This window comes from Vombatus ursinus, unplaced genomic scaffold (genome assembly GCF_900497805.2).
Source record: "Vombatus ursinus unplaced genomic scaffold, bare-nosed wombat genome assembly UNPS02014810.1, whole genome shotgun sequence".
Taxonomy (NCBI): domain Eukaryota; kingdom Metazoa; phylum Chordata; class Mammalia; order Diprotodontia; family Vombatidae; genus Vombatus; species Vombatus ursinus.
Genome location: NW_020954588.1, coordinates 32,984,506 through 33,004,098, shown reverse-complemented (window position 1 = coordinate 33,004,098; position 19,593 = coordinate 32,984,506). Strand labels below are relative to the sequence as shown.

The 19,593-nt window shown below is 37.3% G+C and overlaps 1 protein-coding gene across 2 annotated transcripts in view; it reads right to left on the bottom strand.

Annotated features, from left to right (window-relative positions):
- ZBBX (zinc finger B-box domain containing) overlaps nucleotides 1–19,593 on the bottom strand; it is a 126,725-nt gene that overhangs the window by 20,719 nt on the left and 86,413 nt on the right. For both annotated transcript variants that reach the window (XM_027876075.1, XM_027876076.1), the window contains exons 17-18: nucleotides 14,810–14,969; nucleotides 13,599–13,715 (exon numbers count right to left, since the gene is read on the bottom strand). In XM_027876075.1, the coding sequence (XP_027731876.1) occupies nucleotides 13,599–13,715; nucleotides 14,810–14,969 (277 nt within the window). The remainder of the gene's footprint in view (nucleotides 1–13,598; nucleotides 13,716–14,809; nucleotides 14,970–19,593) is intronic.

The following is a 19,593-nucleotide window of genomic DNA, read 5'->3' as shown; positions in this document are numbered from 1 at the left end:
TTCTCCTCCAGTGCCACATACTGGCTTGAACTATTGTTTGAATTCTTAAAGTCTCAAACAGCGGAATGAAAACTGTGACAGCTATGCCAAACTAGAACTGTGCCCCCATATTTCTCATGTAACAACCACTTACAGACATTTGGAAAAGCTCATTATGCTGTTGGCTTCAGGATGATTAGTTTTTAGGCCAGAACTCATCTATGATAGCAAAGCAATGCGGAGACCTACAGCACTGGTGGCAGCCACCCCCATTCGTCTCTGCCGATTGCCAGCTCACAACTCTGTGCCTTTTGATAAAGAAGAACCACCCAAGCCTTGCCATCTATCCTGCCTCTATGCCCACAATCCCCCATCATCGTCACCTGATCTCCTTACGTAACATGAAGTTCTCTGGGCTTAATCATCTACTCCACTGCTGACCCCTTACAACTTCTGGACCTTTTCATTGGCCCTCCACCAGAACTTTCCTTAATGTGCTGTTTCTCTCAATTAGAAAGTGAGTTCCTTGAGGGCAGGGAGTCTCTCACTTTTTCTATTTGTGTCCCTGTCATTCAACACAGTGTTTGGTACAAGTTGTTGTTCAGTCATTTTCTTGGCAAAGATACTGGAGTGGTTTGCCATTTCCTTCTCCAGCTCATTTTATAGATGTGGAAACTGAGGCAAACAGGGTTCAGTGACTAGCTCAGGGTCACACAGCTAGTAAGTGCCAAATTTGAACTCAGGTCCTCCTGACTCCAGGCCTGGCACTCTATTCACTGATCCACCTAACTGCTCCATATAGCCAGTACCTAAAGAATTTACAAGGAATAATTATATATACGATTAATGACTTGCATGACTTCCAAGAGGCACTAGTTTGGTGAATGTTTCAGAACTTGATTTTTAAAACAATATTCATGAAGATATAGTTGTATTTATAAAGTATTTTGCAAAAATTTAAGTATCATATAAATGTCAGCTGTTATTTTCCTATTAGTAAATATGAGACTAATCTTTTGGGGGGAAAAAGGAGGGGGAAGGACCTTTCTGTACAAAAATATTTATAACAGCTCTTTCTGTGGTGGCAAAGGGCTGCCCATCAATTGACGAATGGCTAAACAAGCTGTGGCATATGATTGTAATGAAATTGTGTTACGAGAAATGACAAGCAGGATGACTTCATAAAAAACCTGGAAGGACTTACATGAACTGATGCATAGTGAAGTGAACAGAACCAGGAGATTATTGTACATAGTAACAACAACGTTGTTCAATGAAGAACTGTGAATGAGTTGGCTATTCTTAGCAACACAATGACCCAAGGAAATCCCAAAGGGCTAATGATGAAGCATGCTATCTGCCTCCAGAGAAAGAGCTGGTTTTTAAATTTATTTTAGTTTTCAACATTCACTTTTATAAGGTTGTGAGTTCTAAACTTTTCCCCCTCTCCCCCCTTCCCAAGATGGCATCCAATCTGATATAGGCTATACATGTACGATCAGATTAAACGTATTTCCACATTAGTCATGCTGTGAAAGAAGAATCAGAGCAAAAGGAAAAAATCACAAAACAAAAAAAAAGAGAGCAAATAGTCTGCTTCAACCTCCCTTCAGACTCCATAGTTCTTTCTCTCGATGTGGATAGCATTTTCCATCGTGAACCTTTTGCAATTGTCTTAGATCATTGCATTGCTCAGAAGAGCTAAGTCTAACAAAGTCAGTCATCACACAATGTTGCTGTTACTACATACAATGTTCTCCTGGTTCTGCCCACTTCACTCAGTATCAGTTCATGAAAGTTTCTCCAGGTTGGTTTTTTTTTTTTTTTCTGAAATCCGCCTGCTCACCGTTTCTTTTGGAACAATGGTACTCTAATACATTCATATATACCACAACTTGTTCAGCCATTCCCCAATTGATGGGCATTCCCTCAATTTCCAATTCTTGGCCACCACAAAAAGAACTGCTGTAAATATTTTTGTACATGTGGGTCTTTTTTTTCCTTTTTTATGATTTCTTTGGAATACAGACCTAGCAGGGCTATTGCTGGATCAAAGGGTATGTACAATTTTATAGCCCTTTGGACATGAACTGATATTGTTTGAATACAGACTGAAGCATGCTATTTTTCTCTTTCTTTCATTCTTTTTCTTTTATTTGAGTCTTCTTATACAAAAGGACTAATATGGAAATGTTTTACATGATTGCTCATGTATAACGTATTTCTGATTGCTTACTGTCTCATGGAGGGATAGAATTTGGAACTCAAAACTTAAAAAAAAAAAGTTGAAAAATAGTTTTAACATGTTACCAGGAAAAAAAATAGAATATATTTAAAAAAATATGAGACCAGTCTTTTTTTCTGGAGGTGGCATCAATATTTATGCTAACAGAGAACACTTACAGAACCTAACTGAAAAGCTAATCCTTATAATACTGAAATATTACTTGGATTCTCAGAATTTGGTAAAGGTTAAGACTTCTTGCTAATTTGTAAAGAACTCAGAATGTCATTGGAATATACCCAAATTATAGTTAGTAAACAATTAAAAGGAGAAAATAGCAAAGAGGAATTCTCAATTCTATATAAGTTATACATCTTTCTTCTTTGTATGAACTCAGAATTATATTTATTTCCAGAGAAAATTTACTTAATATTGTTAGTTATGTTTTGACAAAGAGTTAATTTGTGAAGGGAAAAAAACAAAGAATAAAAATAAAATTAGGCATGGAATTATCTTAACGTTTCTGGAGTTATTAATTGGTGGATATAAAGAATGAATGGTTCATGCTATCAAAAAAAAAAGGAAATATTACCATCTAGTGGTTAAGATTTGAAAAGCAGACAGTCAATCAGAAGTGTACAAATGTCTCTGAAAAGATCTGGGAAACTAGCCCAGTGTAAACTTTAACATACTCGGCTGCTCATGTCAAAAACTCAAGGTTACAAGTCAAATGGTAACTCCTCTGTGCCTTAGTATGAATCACCGTGTCTGACATAGGTGCCCCTGAAGGTAATACTCCTGAGCCAAGCTCTGATGGCAAAGCATTTCAGAAACCTGAGTCACCTCCACACCAGGAGGCATTAAAGGAAGACTTTAGTGATGGCTAATAGAGTCATGGTGATGAAGGGCAAGTAATAATCATAGGAAATCCGACATAAGATCCATGTTAATTTAAAAATATATATGTATCACTCAAGAAATAGTGAAATTGAAGAAATTAGTCAATATATTAAAATGGCAGGAGATGAACATATTAATACCAAAAGCCTGTTTTGGCTGTGGATTATAGAAATGGGTGACTACTTTCACAGCAAGTTAGATTATATTTACCAGTATTCACTATAGCTCAACTTTTGAGACTATTAACTCAATAGAAAGACTAAAAATCAAACAATAAGCACAGACTTTAAAAGGAACAAAAGAGAGCTGCAGGACACTTGTCAATACTAATTCAGCTAAAACTGTAATTAATATACATCTGAGGTTAAGCACATCAGTCAACTGCAAAGGTTTGTCATAGGGATTTAGGAAAGAATTCCTGTATACTAATGCCAAACACAACGAAGGAATATTCAGGTCCTTGACGCCAGCAAGATGTTGTATGACAACTAACAAGATTATGGGAAATAAAATTATAAGATATGTCACACCCTGGTCCTTGTGGGTTATATCACTAAGCACAATAATTTTGCTAAATAATAGGAAAATCTCAATCTTGACTGTGAATGGATTAAATATACAGTCCTCTCTATCTGAAAACTCAACATGATCGTAAAAATGTATTAATACTATTGATACGGATGTTAACTATATTAGCCTCTAGGCCAACAATCCATTTGGCAGCTTTCATGGTTGCATATCTGCTGATTAAAGAACAGTAAGTGGCACAAAGTACACTGGGCATGGAGTCCAGAAATCTGGAGTCCAGTGGGATGAAGTGTGGTGCAGTAGATAAAGTGCTAGACTTAGAGTCAGGAAGACCTCTGTTCAAATCCTGCCACAGACGCTAGAGGCAAAGACAGACTGCAGATTTCTAGTGCTGCATAACACAGTGTCAATCCATTCACAGCTGTGTGACTCTGGGCATGTCTCAGCCTCTCATGGCTTCAGCTCCTCATCTTTAAAATGAGGGGGTTTGGCAGCAGATGTCTTCTAGGAGTCAAATGAGATGATATTTGTAAAGTGCTTCGTGCAGTCTGGCATATAGTAGGTATTTCATAAATGTCAACTCTCTTCCTTTCCTTAAGGTCCCTCCCAGCTCTAAATTTATGATCCCATAATGTCTTGGGTAGGTAAGATTTTTGTGATATAATGATGGGATTTTCATGAAAAAAAAATTATGATTAGCTTAGGTGGTATGCAGAGTAGATTTAAGAAAATAAAATATATAATGAAAAATATTATTGGTTTGGATGGTATAGGGAGTAGATTAAGAAAATAAAATATACAATTAAAATTCATTTTCTAATGTCAAATGACTTGAAAAGTACTTTCCTTAATGACTCAGGAGGAAATAAAAAGGAATATTCAATCTTAGAAGCTGATCTAAGTCTGAATGCTTTGTTTCATAATTTGAGCCTGTGATTTCATCAGGGAGGGGTCCTCCGTGGTGGAGAGAGTCTCTCTGCAGGTGCAGATCTACAAAGCATTTCTGACTTAGTGTTAGAGATTTCTTTGGAGAATGGGCAAGTATTTGTTACAAATATTCTTTTTCGGGTTCTCATAAATGCGATGCAACAGCATATACTCAAAAGAACTAAACATCGTGAGTGGAGAAGAAAACTAAAGTAAAGCTGTCAGGGAAGAGGGCAAAAGGCCCCAGTAGATCTGCCGTACAATTATCACTCAGAGATGGGAAATTCTGGCATGGAATTTTATATTTAGTTACATTTAGTATGTATTAAATTATGTTTATATTTGACAAATATGCCATCTTATCAAATCTTCATTTTGATTCAGTTTATTAGAAAGTGAATGTATTTTGGAGTCTCATAACACAAAATCCAATATATGGGAGGTTGAGGTAGATTTATTATTAGATATACCAAATGCTGTTTTATAAAGAATAAGTATGTAATAGAGTTTTATCTATAATACAGTCATAGGCATGGATAGGTTCTGATGTACTAATGACTGAGAAGGATGATCTTTTAGGTTTGTGGAATATTAATTTGGTTTGCGCATAACCTGATCAGTCTAAGGTCACTAACTGGAGAAATATAGAGCAGGGAGGTTTGCACAAGAACAAACTCGAAGGGCAGAGGCCCCTGAGTCAATCATTTTCCCCAGTGTGTGTGTGATGATTCATAAGAGGCTGGGGTGAGGGGAGTTCAGCACGAGTCCGGTTATATATTCAGAGAAAGAACTCAAAACTGCCAAGAACGAGTCAGTGGCATCATCTTCAGCGACAAAAGCCAGCTCAATGGCAGACCAAGAGTGAGGCTACAGAAGTGGGAAGGGTTCTCAGTGCTGCCATAGAAAGACAGCTGTGCTTTTGAAGTTCTTCTATCTGTCTTGTTTTTAATTTCTCCTTCCTCACCATCAAGGTGCCGGCTACTCTTTATAACTAGAATCTGTGTCCCTGTCAATAAGAGTCCTTACCTCCCTTCTGATTTGCTGTTTCTGATTTGCTTCAAGCTTGGACGCATAAGAATCAGGACTGTGAGGATTAAGGCCAAGGTAAGAATAAGGAGATGTTGAGGAGGCCTCCAGGGTTGCTCTCTAGCCATGGTCACAGTCATAGTCAACCAGCATTTATTAAGTGCCTACTATGAGCTAGGCACTGTGCCAAGAGCTAGGACACAAATAAAAGGGAAAAAAAGCAACAGAATCCCTGGTTTAAAGGAGCTGAGGGTCTAATGGGGGAGACAATGTGAAAACAACTATGCACAAACAAACAAGTTAAAGTGAGATTAGTCTCAGAGAGAAGGCACTAAGATCAAGGAGGACTGGGTAAGATTTCTTACAGAAGGTAAGAAAGTGCCTGGGACTTGAAGGGAAGCCAGGAGAGAGGGGGAAGAGTGTTCCAGCCATGCAGGACAGCCAGGAAAAACATTCAGTCGGGAGATGGAGTGACCTGTGAGAGGAAGAGGAAGGAGGCCAGTGTCCCTGGATCACTGAGTACACGGTATAAAGCGTACGTAAAAATTGTTATTTGTCCTTCATTCTCGAAGAGGACCGATGACATCAGGAAGGCGATGCCTTAACATGTAAGTGAATTGGATTTAAGCGAGGCAGAGTTTTCAAAGTTATCAGCCTCTCTTCTCCAGAGTCACTGGAGTCTAGTTGCAAGACATAGATCAGGACAACTGGTCATGGCCCTAGATGCGGTGGGTATCCCTGGTCTTTTTAAACTAAGGTCCTTTCCATGTTTCAGTTCATCTGAGGCTGCGTCCACTCAGTCAACAAAGGCTAGTTAAGAATTGAGGCAAAAAAAATGGCCTAGTTTGCCTTCTCAAAAGAATTACTCTGGGAGGGGAAGACCCTGAGTTTCTGGCCAGAGTAAAAACAACTGCTATTTACATTATTTCTGAACCATCAAAACCCAAACAATAAGCAAGTGAGGCTTGTGCTGGGACCTACTATTGGTCCATCATTGACAGCCAGAGTGATTGGGGTTGGAAGGCACAGACACGAAGGTTGTGAAAGCCAAACAGAGGATTTTAGATTTCATCCTGGACGTAACGAGGAGTCAGTGGAATTTATTGAAAAGGGGCATGAGGTAGTCAGACCTGCCAGTGTTGTCTCAAGCTCATTTTGATTGCTGTGTGGTAGAAGGACTACAGTGAGGAGAGACTCAAGGCAAGGACCCCCACGAGTAACTGTTGCAGTGGTCTGGGGTGGTGGCAGTGTCAGAGAAGAGAAGGGGTCGGGTATTGGAGAGATGCTGCAAAGGCAGAAATGACAGGACTTAACTATCTGGGAATGGAGAGTAAGAGAGAGGGAGCGGTCGAGGATGACCATCAGCGGTGGATCCATGTGCTTCAGGACTTGGATTTTCTGGCACCTCATTTTGGTGATGAAGACCTCTTCTGTGCCTGTTTGCTACATCTGGGAGTGCTGAGGTTTTTAGGGAGGCGAGGCGTTACTATATTATTCTCCACTATAATCATTTGTTTACATGTCTTACTTCTTCTATTACATTGCAAGCAATCTGAGGGCAGGAACCATGATTTTTCTGTATCCCCAGATCTTCTAAAATATTACTATACTCAGTATATTTTGAATGACATCATAAAAGATGTTCATGCTTCAGATTGGGCTCAATGTTTGGGTTCAGTGGCCTCTAAAACACCTTCAAAATCTAGAATTCTGTGATTATATGATTCTTTTTATGATGTAATTACAAAATATATAGAACCAATTAGCTATGGGGTTATATGCCTTATGCAAACTCTGAACTATAATGTTTGACTAGAATGTAAATTTCTTGAGGGCAGGAACAATTTCCTCTTTCTTTGAATCCTAAATATATGCATATGACAGATATTTAATAAATGCTGAATAATTTGAATTAAAGGGACAGTCCAATGCTCTCATTTTATTGATAAGGAAAAGTGAAGCCCAAGGAAGCTAAGGTGTTTTACAAGGGAGTTAGTAGCAGACCTGAAACTATAATTCAGATTTCCTGTCTCCTATCAAATAAGTGCTCAACCTAATCCAATAATATAATTTGATTCAATAAACCTGTATTAATTGGATGGTATATGCAAGGCATCATGGAATATGAAATGAAAAAAAAAGGATAGAGCCCCTCAAGGAGTTTACAATCTAATCTCAGAGAAATGTAGTATGCAAATAAATGAGTATAACACAGAGTAGAATTCAATATAAAACAAAGGAAAAAATGAGGAAAATTTCAGGAGAAAGACGATAGTCTAGGGTGGTGGCACTGTCAGCTATAGGTCTGAAGAAATGCTCTATGGAGGAAACGGCGATGGAGTTGGGTTTTGAAGAAAAAGAACCATCTGCCGAGGCAGAAACAAGGACAGTGCATGTTCCAGGCCTGCAGAACGGTGTGGTAAAGGCACCGACTTAGGGCGTAAGATGAATCTGAGGAAAAGCTAGTTGTCAAGTTTGACTACAACACAGACTACATAAAGGGAAGAATGCAATTGTAAGAGTTGGATACTGTTTGTAGAAGGCAATACATTTGAGGCTAAAGAGTCTGTATTTTGCCCGCAGCATTATCATCCTGTTATGTATTTGTTTTTCAAGCAGAGGACTAGCATGGTTGAATCTGTTTAGTGGGGATATTATCTCCAAAGCTTTTTGAAGGAGAAATTGGAAAAGGGCAACAGCGGAGGCACAGAGACAAGGTACTACTGTTATTGAAATAGTCCAGGAGAAATGTAACAAGGACCTAAAAACTCATATTGTGAGCATGGGGGGGGGGGGGTTTAATTGATACTCTTAAAGTAAAATTAATGAAACTTGTCAACTAATTAGATGTGAGTGGTAAAAGAGAAGAGAAAGACAAAATGCTCTCAAATTTGAAACCTGAATAATTGGGTGGATGGTGATGCCATTAATACAAAAAAAAAAAGGAATTTGGAAGGAGGGCCAGATTTAGGAGGAGAAATGAAGAGTTGCATTTTAGATATGATAAATGGGATGTGACAGAGGACATCTAGCACTGCAACCTAGGAGAAACATTGAGACAAGAAAGAGATTTGGGAGTCATTCTCAAAGAATGATTATTGAAGCCATGGGAGTAGATGATATTCCCAAGGAGAGACTACAGAGAGAGAAAAAAGCAGCCTGAGGACAGAAGCTTGGGTGGAAGACAAATTGAGGGGTTGGGAAGAACACAAGCCAGTGAAGGAGACTGAGCAGGGGTCAGGCTGGTATGGGGAGAACCAAGAAACAGCAACGTTCCAAAATCCAAACATGGTTGAGGATCCAGAAAGAGAATCTTGCCAAGAGAATTAAATGTTTCATAAAGATCAAAGAGGAGGAATATTGAAAAGAGGCCACTGGATTTTGGCAAGTAAGAGGCCAATGACTATGTATAGAATAATTTCAGCAAAGTATGAATTCAAAAGTCAGACTGCAAAAAGCTAAGGATTGAGCAAGGCATAAGGAAGTGGAGGACCGTAAACTATTCTTTCTAGAAATTTAGCAGAGAAAGGAAGGAGAGATATAGAATAATAGCCTGAAGGAATAGCTTTCAGCGTAATGACTGTACATTGCAATGGGAGGTGGGGACAAAGGAGAGAGAGAAAGGAGCAGGGAGACTGAAAGTCAGAGAATGAACTCTTTATGGATCAAGAACTTGGCCTTAACAAGGAAGAGGTCTCCTTCATCCTCTTAAAGCTAAAGCAAAAATTGACATCGTAGGTGAAGACACAGAAGTCCTAAGGACGGGAGATGAAGTGGAAAGGATGGGAGACGAAGGAGTTCATGATGATCTTAATTTTTTCAGTAAAGCAATCTGCTGACACACAAGGTAATCAGCTGACAGAGATGGAATCAGAGGCCTGGGAAAAGACGTGAGAAATTCTGCCTCTTCAGCTACGAGGGGAAGTGATAGGATGTCAATGGGAAATTAATAAAAGGAAAGCTTTGTGGCAGGGAGGCCCAAAATAAGATGCAGAGCATGGATTTATAGTAAGTCTGGTCAGCACGGTTTTGTTTTTTTTAACATTCTCCAAAACAGCTCTATTACTAAGGCATAGGAGCCCCAAAATATAGATGATATGAGAAGATGAGGAGGGAAGAAGGGGAGAAGAACAGCCCATGGCCAGGGAGATTAACAAGAAATAAAAGGTGACACAAATGAATATGGGAATCAATTATTGAGTATAAGTGCTCTCCTTAAATGGTTACCATAAAGACAAGATTAGGAAGAAACTGAATCCAAAACTAAATAGAGATTGGGAGGAGTGATAGTAGCAGCTTCAGGAGGAATGAGGCAGTTGGAGAGGAAAAAAGGTCAGAAGATAATGATCAGAGGGAGGAATGGCAGAGTTCAGGATATTGCTGGTTGAATCGCTTTCGGTGATGGCAAGGCCAAAGGGATGACTAACCTATGGAAGGCTGACATACAATGGAGAGGGAGATCACAGGACTTAAGGATATGAATGAACTAGAAAGCTAATGTGGGGTAAGGGTCATTAGTGCGAATGTACTGAAGTCTCCGAGCATAATGTCGGCATCTGGGATAAAAAAGAAGCCTAAGAACCACATACTGAACTCATTGAGGAAGGGAGAAAATGACCACAGGACAGTAAGAAGGAACTGGAGAGGATATGGGACGCTGCTACAAACTTCAAGGGGAGAGGATGCTTAATTCTGGTCACACGGCGTGGGGATTCACCAAGACACAGGCTTCCTCTCGGCATGGGATTGAAGCAGCAGCCAGCACTGCAGAAGTAGCCTAGAAAAAGCTGGCCCACAGCTGCACAGAGTATCATCATAGGGGATATATTTCAGTTTGAGTATAATTCTCTGAGTGGTTTCATGAAATAAATGTAAAAATTTTGAATGGAAATTATAATTTTTTACTTGAAAAGGACACCTAAAAGAATTATCATAAAATGAAAGTTTATGAAGGCATTACTCTGAATTGATTCAGAGTATTGATTAAAACTTGATTAAAATTGATTCAGGATTGATTAAAACATTGACCAAATCAGAAATAACAATTTTCAGTCAAGGTGACTCTAAAGTTGGACAATGTTTGCCATATAGCCTATAAAATGCTAAAATATTTAAAATAACAATTTTAAAATATGATTTAACCAAGAACCAGTCAGTAGGTTACATGTAATCAGCATTTGGGCCCAAAGAGAAATTATTGGAAGATTAATAGCACAAAGAACAAAGACAGCATATTCCTTAAAACTTAGTTATTAAGATAAAAGCAAAATTACAATCGAAGTTTTTAACTATAAAAATAAATAATATTAAAGAATTGTAAAACAAACCATTTCAATTGCAGTATCCAAAAAATATCTAAACTCTGATTTGGTTTAAGTAGTCATTGCATTTAGCAGCTATTACCAAATGCTCACCCACTGAATTGTAATAAACACTTATAAAATTTAAGGAACAATAAATATAAGGGGAAAAAAAGATTCACAGCTATTCTCTCATTCTATTTGGTTGGTGCTTTTTGTTTTATTTCGTTTTCAATACTACAAATATAAGAATTTCCAACTAAGAGGAGTTCATACTGTCAGGAACAGAAAAGATCTGGGTCCTAGAAAGAAGTTTATATGGTTAACAAGAGGCATATTTAGTAATATTTTTACATTTTTTTCTGAGATATAGATAATTCTTGCTTTGTATTTTAAAAACAGAAGTAAAACATCTTAACACAAAGCAATGAACAGTAAGAACAAAATTCTCACTTGATTCATCTATCTTTACTTTCTAGCATACTCTCTGCTCCTTTTCATGGCTAAATTCCTTGAGAAAGCTATCTATAACCTGTTCCTCTACTTTCTTTTTTTCTCATTCTCTTTTTATCTCTGTAGTCTAGCTTCCAATGCCGTGATTCACCGAAATGGCTCTTTTCCAGTTACCACTGATCTGATACCAGCCAAAGCCAATGGCCTTTTCTCGATCCTCATGCCTCTGGTTCACTCTGTACACTCTGTCATTGTTGATCACTCTCTTCCTTTTGATACTCTGTTTTCTCCAGGGTTTTTGTTTTGTTCTGTTTTGGGTTTTGGGGTGTGTGTGTGTGTGTGTGTGTGTGTGTGTGTGTGTGTGTGTGTGTGTGTGTGTGTGTGTGTGTGTATACATTTACATGTTTTATTGATAATTTACAATACTCTAACAGACCAGCCCCATTGCTATATTTCTAATTCTTAACAATTAACTCCTACAAAAATAAACCCAAGCTTTTACAGTAACAATGCATAACTAAAACCTTTGTAGCTATTTTAAGGGAGTTTTCATTTACCAAGGTGCTTACTTCAACAAAATGCCCTGTCAACCAGAGAGGCGTATATGCTTATACTAAAGATGTAACCCATTTACTCATGCAAAAAAATTATGTTCCCCACCCTCCCTCCATTCCACCTTTAAAACAAACAAAACAAAAGAATCAATGGAACTATTTATAATTTGGAGGCACTGTACCCCTCCTTTCCGTCCTACCTGTCTGATCATTCCTTCTCTGTCTACTTTGCTGTATTTTCTTTCATCCAGGTCTTACTGACTAACTGTGGGAGGCCCCCAAGGCTCCTTTTATCCTTAGCCCTCTTCTCTTTTCCCTCTAACCTATTCTGCTTTGTGATCTCATCAGCTCCCATACTTTCAATTATCATCTCTATTCAGATAATTCTGAAATCTCTTTTTCCAGCCCTAATCCACATCTCTCTTTGCCTTCAGTGTAGCATCCCCAATAACCAAGGAGACATCTCAAATTGGATGTCCTGCAGACATCTTGAATTCAACATGATTTAAAACTGAAGTCGTTATCTTTCCCCTTCAACACGCCCTTATTCTTCACTTTCATAATATTATGAAGGACACAACCATCGTCTCAGTTACCTGGGTTCATAACATAGATACCATTTTTGACTTCTCATTACTAACCCCCATAATTAATCTGTTACCAAGTTCTGTCAGTCCTAGGTTAGAAATATCTTTCTGAGGGGCAGCTAGGTGGTGTAGTGGATAGAGCACCGGCCCTGAAGTCAGGGGGACCTGAGTTCAAATCCAGTCTCAGACCAAACACTTGACACTTACTAGCTGCGTGACCCTGGGCAAGTCACTTAACCCCAATCGTCTAAAAAATACATACATACATATATATATATATATAGATATGTATCTATATCTATATCTATCTATATATATACATATATATATATATATATATATCTTTCTAAAAAAGCCCCTATTCTACACACACATAGCCATCACCCTGATACAGGCCTTCATCACTTCACATCTGGACTATTGTAATAATTGGATTTAGTTGGTTTCCTTGCCTCTAGTCTCTTTCCCTTCTAGTCCATTCTTCAGTCAGCTGTCAAAGTAATCTTCCTAAATCAGATTTTACTGTATCTCTCCTCTATTCAGTAAACTATAGTGGTTCCTTATTAGGCCCAGGATCAAATATAAAACCCTCTGTTTGACTTTCAAAACCTTTGGAATTTGACCCTTCCTATCTTTCTAACTATCTATAACTCACTTCCTCATTCTCTCCATTCCAGTGACAATGACCTCCCTCCTTGATGTTCCTCACACATGACACTCATCTCTTGACTGTGCATTTTTACTCATGCTTGAAATTCTCTCCCTCCTCCCCTTACATCCTGGCTTCCCTAAATTCCTTCAAGTCTTAGGTAAAATCCCACCTTCTACAAGAAGCCTTTCCTTATCCCCCTTAATGTTAGTGCCTTCCTTCTGAGAGTCCAATTTGTTTGCATATTGTCTTCCCCGCTAGATATTAAGCCATTTGAATGCAGCTCTTTAGGCCTTTCTTTGTATCCATAGAATTTAACACAGTGCCTGACTCAGAGTAAGTGTATAATAAATGTTGCTGACTTGACTTGAATAATTCCAAAATACCCAGAAGAAAAAGCTTCAATATACAAATCATTCAACCCTATTTCAGTATCAACAGATGCTATTTATGTCTTAGAAATATCCTTACCCCTTTGAGGATGCAGCACACCTGATACTTTTTTCTGGCTATTCCAAACAACATCTTGAACTATTGAATCATCAGCATGTTCACTTAAACTACTCTCAGATATCCACTGTCGATTTCCTGAAATCAAAAAGGGCGAAACAGAAATCTAACATTAAACGCTGAAAAACACTGCATTTTCTTAATGTTTGCTATAAGAGTTATACTCTAAATGGAATATGTACCATTGTAGCACAGTTGTTTTAGCTGTAAAAAGAGTACTTTTAATAGCTGAATCTATTTATTGTGTTATTAAATATAAAATGATATAAGCATACCCTAATGAGAAAAATGAGAATAGTTTTTTTATACAGTAGGTGTTCCCTATTTATTGAATTAAAACAGAAAATAAAAAGATAATTGTTGAAAAGTTATTTAATATTTTAAAAAATTATTGGTGATAAGAATTTCAAAGATAGGTATTTATACATCAAGGTAGTTGTTTATAATAGATAATAGATAAATAAATATATCCATATTCCTTGTACATGGAAAATTCAACACACAAACTACATATGGATATATGTGAAACAAAACTTTGAAACTGTAGATTCTAACGTGTATCTTAATTGATGGTAGAGAGGTGAAGGACGGCCAGGACAGAATATTTTATACATTGTTATATAAGGTCAGTGTATCTTGACTTAATTGTTTTTCTTTGTCACAAGGAAGGTCTCAGTCTGGAGGAAAGGAGGAAAATGCCTACCATGTAAAGACAAAAGCCAGCAACAATATATTTTATTTTGTTCTGTTGTGTTTTTAAAAGTTTCTCAAGTTTCAAAGATTCTTAAACTTGTCTTTTGAGGCAACCTGACAATAAGTGGAGTTTTTGATCCATTAATCAAATTAACTAATACAACACTTTTCTCCTATTAAGACACATGAAATAATGCTACATGAAAATACTCTGATTCCAAAATTTCCTACTAATTTACAAATAAAATACAGCCTGAGTTAAAATTTTCTTTTTACCTTTCTCACAGAAAAATTTCTCACATTCAGAAAACAACATTAGAATCATCCCGTAACTCTTTGCATAAAATTAGTAACAATTTTTGACAAGTAAATAGAAAAGAATGATGTCATTCATTACCCAATGCTACCATAGTATCTTTAATGGGTAACATACCACTTATAACACTCAAATGCAAACTGATTTGATAATCCAGCCTTACCTGTGAGTGTAATCCTGCTGTTGGAAAGGTTGGTCTCTGACCTCCTTGCCAGGTTTAATCTGAACTTTTCCTTAAAAGGGTTTTTCCCAAAGACAAAGAATTTCTCAAGTCCTTGATATTGTTCAGTTACGGGCTTACTTCTGAGGGCAATTTTTTGTAACTAGGAAACAAAATATTTAACTAAACTAACTTGATGACTTTTCAACATGAAGAAATAGATTTGAATCATAAACACTAAAAAAGGCATAATTCAAAATAACAATCACTTGGAAATAACCATGAGATAAAACGACCTTATCTATGTGGGGATATGAAGAGTTCAGAGAAGAGAGTATCCATTTCTCCTCGATTTTTCTTTTCTTTTTTCCCTCTCATGCCTTTTTTCCCTTACCAATTACCTAGGAATTATGAGAAAATATCTTCTAGAGAGCTACATACAGTTAATGTATGCCTATACAGAAAAGAATTTTGTAGATTTTCTAAGATTACCAGTGGGGACAGAACTTTTACTGCATATGCTGCTCTGCTTGGTTTCAACTCCCTGGAAAAAAGATGCCCCTCCCAAGTTAAGCTCATCACTTCTAATTTCATCACCATGGTGCTAACTCAAAGCTGGCATAACTGACTGGAGAGCAGGAAGATGGAGTACCAAACTCCTCCCACTGCCTTCCTTTACAACGGGCAGAAGCTAGACTCCACTTTGTCCACTCTGCATCTGCTCCACCTGGTTTCAACTCCATGGGACAATATGGTCCCTCTCCTCTACAGGGACCCCCTAGTCTCTTCTCCCTCTCTTTCCTGTCTCCTTTTGGGTGTTGTCTTCTGCCCCCCCCCAATTAGATTGTAAGCTCCTTGAGGGAAGACATTTTCTTTTTGTAATTGTATCCCTAGTGCTTAGCATAGTGCCTGGCACATATAGGCACTTAACATGTTCATTGGACTGAACTGGACTGGATTATTATCACATAGAAAGGAATGTGAGGCATGAAGCAAATATTCTTGGATATTAGGATTAATTCTTTTACGTGATGAGGTGGGCCTTGAGGGGCAGGGAGGGACTTCAGCAAGCCATTCTAAACATGGGGCTAATCCTCATCAAAGTCCTCACAGACACAAAAGAGGCTGAAAATGGAAGACAAAATAATGGGGGCTTTGATCTTTAACAAATGCTTAAAAATAATCTTTAGAGAACAATGAACAAAAAGTTGAGAATTTTAAAACTCTATGATCATATTTAAAAAAGAATACTTTCTCCATGATGCTAATGTTTGGCTGTGGTTTTGTAGAACTGTTTTCAAACAAGTCCATTGGCAATAAATTGTATCTTATGGGAGCCAAAAAATGCCTTCAAATGGATGATCATCTAGAGACTCAAAAAATTCAGTTTTAGTCATATTCACCACCTATAGTTTTAGCCACATTTTGTCTATACTCTTAGACAAACACTTCTTACTACATTTTTCCCCCCTTTGGCCTCAGGTTTATTTACTTATTGACTGGTGACTGAATTCCACTGGCAGATGGCAATGCATAAGCTAAACAAAACCCACTATGGCAGCACTTTGTAAATCTAATTAGATGTTATGTAAATTTACAATTTGTGCCAACCACTGAAGGCTTCAGTTTAAGCATTCCCAATGTCCATAGCTTACTCAGAGTCCAAATGGGAAAAATCACTGGATTATTATCTACAAATGCTCATTTTCAGAAATGGCGGCCTCTTAAAATGGCATTCTTGTTTCTGGAAAAATGGAGGCCAAAGAAACACATTAGAATCAGATGTTTGAGGCTTTTAGTAGATGCAGCCTTGCTCTTATTAAAAATAATTTATTTCAAACAAGTTGAGAACTTCAGAAATCAAACTTTCAAATAACCTCAAGAGTCCATAAAATGATGTCAGGATTTAATGAATTTAGTTAGTAGTTAATTAATAATTACAGCTTCAATGGTATATTTCCTATGATACATGGAATCAGAATTTCAGAGAAACTTTAGAGGTCATCAACCACCAAACAATGATCCTCCCTTCCTCCTTCTTCCTTCTTCTCCTCTTCCTTCTTCTCCTTCCCTTTAAAGTCCAATCCATCATCTTTGCACTGTGAGTGCAAAAGCGGTACAAAAGCAAAAGTAATATAAAGTAATAGAATACCAGTCACAATGACACTCAGTCGGGCCTTTGTCCATCCTAGACTTTAATTATAGATGAAGATCACAAGACCAATAAATATCTTAGTCTTCAAATATCTTGGTCTCCATCAAATATAAACCCATGAATAAAGCTGTGGTTAAGAGACTTGGTGGCATCTCAAAGTCAAAGATGAATAGGAAGGACTTGCTTAATTAACACCTGCAGCAGAGTTCACCTGAGGCATACAAAATTCTACTCTAGCCCTTTATTTTAACTCTCTGTGAATCTTTATGTTTCAAGAGTGTTTCTTATAAATAACATATTATTGGGTTTCACAGTGAATATAAGCATTTATCTTTAACTTTTTCTAATACTGTATTCCAACATCACTTCTCCTTCAAAGTAGTAGCTTCCAAGTGTTCTGTGATATTTATAGTACCTTTGTACTTGAACTTTATTTTTAACCTGCCTACAGTATTTCTATTTGATCTTGTAGTTCTGGATTCTGATTATGCCATTTGCTGGAACCTTATACTGGGGTTTCTTTTAGTGGACAGTTGGTGGATTCTTTACATTTTCACTTTGACTTTTAGTTTTAATAGATGCTAGGAAATTTTCATTTCTAATTTTTTGAAATATGATGGTCAGGTTTTTTGATGTTTTCAAGTAGTTTGATGATACTCCAATGATCACTCATGGGCCTCTATTTCAGGCCATTGTTTTGTTTTCTTTTGAAACAGATACTTGTTTTGTTCTAATATTTCCTCTTATATCATGGAATCATTGATTTCTCTTTGATCCATTTTAATTTTTCAGAAAATTCATTCTTCAGGAAAGGTTTTCCACAATGATTCTGGGAAGATAGCAGAGTAGGTTAGAAAACTTTCAGCTCTCCAAATTTCTTCCATAAAAAAAAAGACAGAACATCACCTCAGAGCAGCAGAAATACACACGAGGTAAAGTAGTTGTCCTCCTAAGACATTTGAGAAGACCTTAGGAAGACCTGACCTCCAGGGGTGGAGATTTGTTTGGCCTGAGTGAAGTGCATTAGAGACTCTCACCCCCACACTTTATAGGCTTTCCCGTGTCTAGAATGTTCTTCCTTTTCATGTCAACTTCCTGAAACCTATAATTCTTTTTTGAGGTTCAGATCAAGAGCCATATCCTTCCAGAGGCCTTTCTTGATTGGCCCCCTTTGGTAGCACCCCTTATATTACTTTCAATTCCTATTGTACAGAAACTGCCCTCACTTATTTGTGTATGGTATAATCTCATAGTACAAAATAAGTTCCTTGAGAGTAGGACCTGGGATGTTCCTTTCTTTGTATTCCTAACTCCTAACATGGTACCTAGCACATGCCAGATTCTCAATGAATGCTATTTGAATTGGAGTAGGATATTTATTTTAGGTAGCATCAAATGAGCAGAATGGGGAAATGAAAAATGGTGAAAACATTAAAAGTTATATTACTAATAGATTATTCACTGATAATTCACCTATCTTGCTTCTATATCTACACTGAAAGTTTACTACACACAGGAAACATTACTTATACTTCTGTATCTCTCAGAATATCTAGTAATCATAAAATCTAGCTGAAAGGAACTCTAGACATCATTGATACAACTCTGATTCTACAGATGAGAAAATGAAGCTCAAAGAGGTTAACTGATTTTCCCAAGGTCACATAATTAGTCAGCGACAGAGCTGAGTTTTGAACCCAGATCTTTTAATGCCAAATTCAATATTCTTTCTACTCAACCATGGATACCCTATTTCCATAAATTAATTTATTCAACAGGTATCTGAGAATCTGCTATGTATAGCCTCTATGCTTTTAGAATGAATCATTGAAAATATGCCTTTTTTTCCTGAAACAACATCATAGGGATTTAAGACATTAAACTGTAACCTCAGTGAAGCATCCCTGCTTTAAGAGATGAAGATGAAAAATACAAAGAAGCATGGGAAGATTTATATGGACCGATGCAAAGTGAAATAAGCAGAACCAAGAAAATAATATACATGATAACTAAGAAATGTAAAAATAAAAGAACAACAGTACAGGGAAACTGAACACTGCACAATTGTAATGACCAACCTTAGTCCCAAAGGAGAAATATGAAGAATTCGCCTTCCTCCCTTCTTTGCGCTGATGGGAGAATATGGGGAAGGGAAGAGAATATACATTTATATAGCCCCTAATATGTGCTAGACACTGGGCTAAGCACTTGATGAACACTTAGTTTCATTCCATTTGATCCTCACAACAACTCTGTGGTGTTACCATCTGCATTTTACAGCTCAAGAAACTGAGGCAGACAGAAGTTAGGGTCACACATTAAGTGTCTGAGGCAAGATTTGGAATGAGGTCCTCATTACTATAAGCCCATAGCTCTATCCACTGCACCATTTAACTGCCTCATGGATACTGGGCCCCATATAATGCTGAATATCCAATATAATGTTAGATGTGATTGAAATGGTTAGTTTTGCTCAACTTATTCTCATTCTCTTTTTATACTTTGCCATAAAAGATACCCCTCTAGATGGAAAAGGGGAAAGGGATTTATTGATAAGTGAAGGTGACATAAAAATTAAGGATAAATAATTTTAAAATGAATTGGTGTTACTCAAAGTAAAGTCAAATACAAC